We start from the raw sequence: 7,718 nt of genomic DNA, 5'->3' as shown, positions 1-7,718 counted from the left end.
CAATTGTCATACAAATCAAAACATAGTTAAAGATACCATTTTCTACTATTTTGTTCCATTAGTTACACTTCCAATTAGAAAAAAAAAAATATTTCATCAAAAATATATTTTTATAGTAAATTTAATCATTGTTTTCTCTTTCCAAAATAATAAAAACATATACATATCATTTACACTTTATCGTAAAAAAATGACTGAATCACACAAAAATTTGAACTTGCCATAAAGTATTAAAATTATTGTAATTGAATTTTATAATAATAGATCTCAATTGTACGTGTGTGTTATTTTGAAATATATGTAATGTGAAATAATTTGGTGTTTTGATAAATTCTAAATGCATTATTGAAATAATATTGTGGTAAATTAACATTTATATGATGTAGCATAGAATATATATTGTTTATAATACTTATTTACTATTAAATTTGTTAAAAGTGGTAAATTATTGTGTTCTTTATAATATTGTTTAAAATAGTAGGAAAATATAATTGTAAAAAATATATATATTTTTATAAAAATTACATATATTTTAAAATAGACAAACAAGAGTATAGTGCAATAATCATAAAAAAAAATTATAATATTTTAGTTTATTTTATTATATTAGAAAGTAATAAATATTTTGTTGCAAGTAAAATTTAGATGATAAATTAGCAATTAAAAGATAAATTTTATTAAATAAGGTATAAATACTTTGTCTAATATTCTTTTTTTTTTATCATTTTCGCTATATATCAACATGAGTTTGCATTATACATTGTTTTTAAGAAAAGATTTTTTATTAAAGATAAGGGCAAGTTATAAAGTGATTTTATATAAATTCATAAACGTTTTAGTTAAAAGATTCTCTGGAAATTGCTTTTGACTTCAAAAGCAATGTACACAAACATTAACTAACAAAAGGTTGATATAATGAGAGTATCCTATACTCGTTTTATTCACTAAACTGCCTTAAAACTTAGATACAAAAAAATTACCATCTCTTATGAAAGATAATTTAGAGATAGATTTGTTCGAGGATTTTTTGCATGGGAATGAACACATACCGAATATTGTTATAAATTAAATTTAAATATATTTTTTGTCTATACAAATCTTTAATTAAACGATCCCTTAAAGGCATACTAACATATATATAATCACATATTTTTTCTTCCTAAAATCTAAAAAAAACAATATAAATCTTAACTTGATTAAGTGATATTGATATGGTTTTGAAGTCAAATGTTCAATCATTTATCTCCCAATTATTGTACTAAAAAACGTATTAAAGTACTAGTTATAACAATTTTGTTTTTTTAAATATGGTCCCTTTTTTAATTTCATACTATGATTTCATGTTTTACCTAATAAACATTTGCAAGACGGATAACAAAATAATTAAACTTAATATTTTTTAATAAAAAGTAAATATTTTTGTTCTAGTAGCATACATTGATCTCTCATAAATTAGGATATTTTGCTATTGTAATTTAACATATTTTGTAAAACTAAAAATAATAAAATGCAAAAGTAAGAGGGAGGAATTAGAGAAAAAAAAAAAAAGAAAAAGAAAGAAAGAAAAGAATAAAATTCAAACTCACACCTCGTATTTTTAATTCTCCTTTAGAACAAATACATCTGAGCACGGCGCCGTGTTTGGGTATCAACACAATTAATAATATCCAACTTAACTGTTTTTCTATTTTTCTATTTTCTTTTTTTAATAATTAAAATTAATAATAATATATTTAACATTTTAGTTTGCTTCTTACATATTCTTTAAATTTAATGCTAATAATAATAATAATAATAAAGAAGAAGAAGAAGAAGAAGAAAGAAAGAATGGGTTTAAAACTATTCCTAAAATTGCTTTACCCCTTCACAGTTTCAAGATTTCCTCTTTCTTTTTCTAGACCTGTCTTCCCTCGGCTACTTCCCTTTTCTACTCTCTCTCTCTCTCTCTCTCTCTTCTGCCTTTCTCTCTCCTTTTTTTTTTTTTTTTTTATCATTAGCCATAGCCATAGCCATAGCCATTTACAAGCTTCATAGACCAACCCATTAAACAAATTATTTTTAAAAAAAATTGAAGATTGCCTTTTTAATCTCTTTTTTTTTTCACAATTTCTTCACTGGGTTTTGTTTTGTCTCTTCAAATTTTCATTTTAATGGCCATACAAATTCAGGGTTTCTTTTCTTCTCGATAATAAAGAGTGGAAAACAAATAAAAACTCTAACTTTTTTTTAATTATTTTTTATTATTATCCTCTCTGCTTTCCTTTGTTTTTCTTTAATTTTTCAAGAACGATCTGAACGAGGAAAGAACTGATGATGTTGGATCTCAACGATTCGATTACAAACCGCGACGAAACACCCACGAGTCGGATTGTAATGGAAGATTCCGAGACTTCAAATTCCTCCGTCGTTAATGCCACCGACGAGGTTTCCAACAGCAGAGACGAAGATTCCTCTGTTTTAATCTTCGATATCCTCAAAAGAGAAAGCTCCGGCGGCGGCAGTGGCGGCGGCGCGTCGTCGGAATTGGTAACTCAAACGCTTTTTCCAGTCGTCGGAGGATGGGGGGATTCTGGGTCGTCTCCAGTGCCTAGAACCCATTGGTTGAACTTGTCGTCGACGGCAGATTCCGGTGGCGGTGGGGGACCGCCGGAGTTGAGAATTGTACAGCAGAAACAACAGCAGGTGAGAAAAAGCCGCCGTGGGCCACGCTCCCGGAGCTCTCAGTACCGGGGAGTTACCTTTTACCGTCGAACCGGAAGATGGGAATCTCATATTTGGTAATAAAAAATTTATTTAGTCAATTTATTTTATTTTTTTAAAAAAGGAAATCAGTTCTTTCCCAATTGGGAATTTCGTATTTTTCTTTTTTATGGAAACCTTTTTTTTACTAATTATAATTTGGATGATTTATTTGTCCTTTTTTTTTCTTTTTTCTTTTCTCTCTTTTTTCAGGGATTGTGGGAAACAAGTTTATTTGGGTAAGAATAAAAGAAACTAAAAAAAAAAAAAGAACAAGAAAAGTCCAATTTTTGTTAATAATTCAAACTTTTTTTTCTTTCCCTTCTTCAATTATTAATTTTTTTCCTATTTTGTACATTCAATCTAACTTAGAGCTCTTATTTTGAATTTCCCCAGGTGGGTTTGACACAGCACATGCTGCTGCAAGGTTGGTTCTTTATTATTTATATTATTCAATTTCTTCAAATTTAAAGATTCATTTTTCACTCCACATCTTCTTTTTAAGTTCATATGTGTATGTGTACATGTTTGGGTTATATATATATATATATATATATATATATATATATATATATATATATATATATATATGTGGATTTCTGTTCATTTGAAATGGTTTTTTATTGAGATAATAGGGCTTACGATCGAGCGGCAATCAAGTTTAGAGGAGTTGATGCGGACATAAACTTCAATATAAATGATTACGACGAAGATATGAAACAAGTGAGAATTTTTTCTATTCATGATTTTGAGTTCCGTTGTTTGTTATTGTAATAACAAATCAAAATCATAAGTTGGGTTAATATGTTGTTAGATTTATTTCAAATGGTTCTCAATAAAAAATTCTATATGAGTACACTTTTTACTTTGCTTCCTTTTATCGTTACTGTCTAAACACAAAATTCTAGATATATTGATTGAAATCTTTCTCGTTACGTACAAGATTAAAAAAATTAAATAATATTTTGAACATTACTTAAATCTTTTTCTTTCGAAGATTATGACTAAATGTTTTTTTCTTCTTTTTGTAGATGAAAAATCTAAGTAAAGAAGAGTTTGTCCATGTTCTTCGTCGACAAAGTACTGGATTTTCTCGCGGAGGTTCGAAGTTAAGAGGATTGTCTCTTCAAAAATATGGAAGATGGGAAAATCAAATGAGTCAAATCATTGGAAAGAAGTGCGAAAAAAAAAACTTTAGAAATTCTTCTTCTTCTTCTTTAATTTCTAGTTAAAATATAAAAACGATGGTCTCCATCATTTGAACTTCTATGTTAGTATCATGATTGATCGTTCGTTTTTAGTACAATCCATATTAAAATATTCCATTTGAATATCTAATACTTCTAAGTTCATGATATTTACCATTAAACTATAGGTTATTTTAGTATATTGTTGTTCGTTGTTTGTTTGAAAAAATAGGAGAGTGCAAAGAATGCTAAATGAGATTGGTTTTTTTGGATTGAAAACAGTGGAATTGAGCAGAGGTCTTGCAAAGGGGATGCAATGGTGGATTCAAACAATGGAGGTAAAAAAAATAGACATAATAAATCAAAATTCTTTTTCTTTTTCTTTTCCTTCTTTATTTGATTTTACTTCAAATGCAGCTAATGGGCATAATCTTGATTTGAGCATTGGAGGAATTTTCAACTACCATCTTACTAATTCTCCTCAAAAGCTCAACATTGAGAGACCAAAGGTAATAGTCCTTTTACTGATATTGTTTTTCACAAGTATAGAACTAAAAAATCTCGAGTAGTATGACGACATATTCGAAAATGTTTATGAGACACCGGGTGTGTGCATATTATTGAAGTGTTGTTATTGATATTTGTTTGTGTGTGTGTGGGCAGAATGAAATCAATGGTTATGCATGTGGTGTGACTGTGGGTGGACAACAACAACCTCATATTCCTCCTTCTATGTGGTCTACTTTTTACTCTGGGTTTTTACCAAATAATGAGGTAACTTTTCAACTCCTTTGTCTTTATAGAAAGAGAAAAAAAGGCTCATTTTAGACTTCAACTTTTTAGAACATGGAGGCAGCATCTTTTGTTTCTTTGTTTGTTTATGGCAATAGACAGGTGGTGTTTAAAATTAGATTGCATTTGGATTCATCTTTAAATCATTAAAATGAAACCAATTTGAGAGAGAAAGTAATTGTTACTGTCTATTGATATCTAAGAGTGTTTATAAGTTGTTAATGATAGTAGTTTACAATGTCTATTATTGTTTATCATTAACGGACAATGACTTTTTGCTATTGTTATAAATAATTTTGTATATCGAGAAGAGTCATCTTTTATTAGTCATTTTTACTCCATCCTTAGTTTAGAATTAATCTTAGTTTGTCTAAATTTTCGGATTTTAGTCCTACATGTTTTCTAACCATATCTTCTCTTCCTATAGTGCGTCGTACATCTAAAATTGTTCGATACAAAAGCTCCATTAATGTAAATTGATCGTTAAAATCTAGATATTAGAATGACCTATTCAACTTAACATTATAGTATATATAGAAGTTTAAATTCAAACTCGTCGAATTTCATCAAACTAATGTCAACCAAAGACAAAAAATTTGTTTGAACAAAAGGATAAAGAATTCAAAGTGATCGTTCATTTTGTATGACAGGAAAAAGGGAGAGAAAAGAGAAACAACGACTCGACGACGAAGATGTCAACGAGTTGGGGATGGCAAATGCCAACATCAACCACGATGTCGATGTCGATGTCAATGCCAACGACAATTCAAGGGAATATCAGTGGAAAAAACAACAACAGTATGAGTAGTAATAATGGAATAATAGCAAGAGATCAAGAAGCTCATATTTCCAAGATAGTTGCAGCATCATCAGGATTCTCTTCCTCTTCTAATTTTGGTTCACTTTATGCTCAAAACAACAATGCTCTTCACAGTACTCACTGCCCCAATATTTCTTGACAATAGTATTAGTATTGTTATCATTATTATTTTGTGTGTTCGTTTTTAAATATTTTTGGAGCTAATGAGAGAAGAAATTAATTGTTATAATTTACGAAGTCCAACCCCAGATTAATGTCAACTATTTTCCATTTTTTTCTAGGGAAAAATTTGGACTTTATTCCTATGTACATACAATATTAAGAAGCATGATTTGAGGTTGGTTGCTTTTTGTATTATTGTAACCAATTTGTATGCTCATTCCATTTTTTTGAAGGGTTTTCTTTCTTAATTCTTGTAATGATATTATTTGGGAGTTCTTTCTTCTTGAAGCAATGTGTATATATCCTTGTTTTTTTATCTTTTTGTTTCCAATCATATTACTAAAAATTCTTCTGTTTAAGTGATAACTTTTTAACGAGTGAAATTCATAAAATTAGATGCATGTATCCAAATATTGTCCGGTTTAGATCCTTTTGAGTATTTAATTGTCAATTAATATGTGTGGGGGAAAGATGATTACACTTCAATTGAATGCAAATAATTACTGTACATATCACCTACAATAATAGTCTTCAAACTTAAAATGGAAGGTCACATAATTAAATCATAAAGCGACCTCAAACAAATAACTTGCCGAGATTATATTTAAAAGTTAGTCAAGACACATGCTATTAGATGATTGGAACAATAGTGTACAATGACTAATCCAGTATAATGAATATCTTGAACTACTACTTGAATATGATAGAACATTTGAATACATACTCTCAACTCAAGAAAAGAAAGAAATAAATGAGAGAAAAACTCTTCAAATTGGAAAGATATTTCGAAGGAAGAAACACGTTATATTTATAGAATTAACAACTTAGTAAGTTTTGACAATAAAAATAATATTAATATAAAATAAATAAAAATTAGAAATCATTGTCAATTTTAACTCTTTTTTTTTTACTTGACCAAAATAAAACATAATCCATTCAAATAGAAGTGGAAGCTACACATTTAACCTATTGTAAGGAAGGATCAACCAATTTGATGATTTCAATTTCAATCCAAATTTAAAGTTTCTATCAATGTGTCAAACCTATTTTTAACATTTCAATATTAAAGAATGTTTTGGTTTGTTTCGTATGTAATGTAATAAAATATCCGAGATCATAATTAATAGAGTTTCATTAAGTATAGTTAACTTGTACAAGAAAATAAGAAGTTTCTAGGTTTACTTTTTCTTTCTAGACGACGTTTTATTGGTTTTTTCGAGAAGGTGCGGAGAATAATTAAGTAAAATCTAGAACAAATAAAGAATATTCTCCTTGAGTTTTAAGAAAAAATGAAAAAGAATAATCTTGATTTATGAAATTGATGCAATGGGTTTGTAAGAACATAGCAAGAATTGATGACCAACCCAAAAGAAAATAGTTTATTTCTTCCTCTTAAATTAGCATATTTTGGTTAGTAAAGGAAAAAAAATTATTCTATAAAAGGGAAAAAATCACTTCTATAAAAACACTAATTATCATCTCAAATATTTATTTGATAGTTACTTTATCTCTCACATATACAATAATGAACTAACAAAAAAGAATAATAAAAAAGAAGAAATAGTTATATTCTTAGTTCTCACCTCTTCAATATGTTTCAATATTTATCGTCGTCATACATTTATAAGAAAAAAGTTTTTATTTAACCAAATATTGTATTTTGAGTGACATAAATGGAATCCAAAGTAAAGAAAATAGGATAAATTTCTTTTTTGACTAACTCTTACTTTCATGAGATAATATATATAATACGTAAAAATTGATATTAATGATTGTTTGACATTAACATTAGTATACAAACTTTGATACATAACAATTTAGTCCAAAAGTATAAAAGAAACTCATCAACATTTGATATCAATTCTTATTCTTTTAGAATGTATAGAGACTTTGTATTTTATAAAATATCGAGTCTCCAATTAGTTTATTGATTTATTTAATTACGTAGGAAATTTCGTTCAATTTTGACGCTGAAGTTTAGAATAAAGACAATTGAACTAAATTGTTATCGAATTAAA

The 7,718-nt window shown here is 27.8% G+C and overlaps 1 protein-coding gene across 1 annotated transcript; it reads left to right on the top strand.

Annotated features, from left to right (window-relative positions):
• The first annotated feature begins 1,822 nt into the window (after window positions 1–1,822).
• LOC101204131 (ethylene-responsive transcription factor RAP2-7) lies at window positions 1,823–5,988 on the top strand. Its single transcript, XM_031885023.1, has 9 exons — window positions 1,823–2,777; window positions 2,953–2,978; window positions 3,136–3,166; window positions 3,375–3,462; window positions 3,771–3,916; window positions 4,209–4,264; window positions 4,344–4,435; window positions 4,590–4,700; window positions 5,369–5,988. The coding sequence occupies exons 1-9, from the start codon at window positions 2,311–2,313 to the stop codon at window positions 5,675–5,677; spliced, it is 1,326 nt and encodes a 441-aa protein (XP_031740883.1). The 5' UTR covers window positions 1,823–2,310; the 3' UTR covers window positions 5,678–5,988.
• The last annotated feature ends 1,730 nt before the right edge of the window (window positions 5,989–7,718 follow it).

This window comes from Cucumis sativus, chromosome 5, assembly GCF_000004075.3.
Source record: "Cucumis sativus cultivar 9930 chromosome 5, Cucumber_9930_V3, whole genome shotgun sequence".
Classification (NCBI taxonomy): Eukaryota; Viridiplantae; Streptophyta; class Magnoliopsida; order Cucurbitales; family Cucurbitaceae; genus Cucumis; species Cucumis sativus.
This window is presented reverse-complemented; position numbering and strand designations above follow the sequence as displayed.

Bases quoted from the DNA above. Each gene is read 5' to 3' on its own strand.
- LOC101204131 (XM_031885023.1), top strand. From the start codon at position 2,311: ATGATGTTGGATCTCAACGATTCGATTACAAACCGCGACGAAACACCC. The intron at 3,167-3,374 runs GTTGGTTCTTTA...TTGAGATAATAG, and splicing joins ACAGCACATGCTGCTGCAAG to GGCTTACGATCGAGCGGCAA. The intron at 3,917-4,208 runs GTGCGAAAAAAA...GATTGAAAACAG, and splicing joins AGTCAAATCATTGGAAAGAA to TGGAATTGAGCAGAGGTCTT.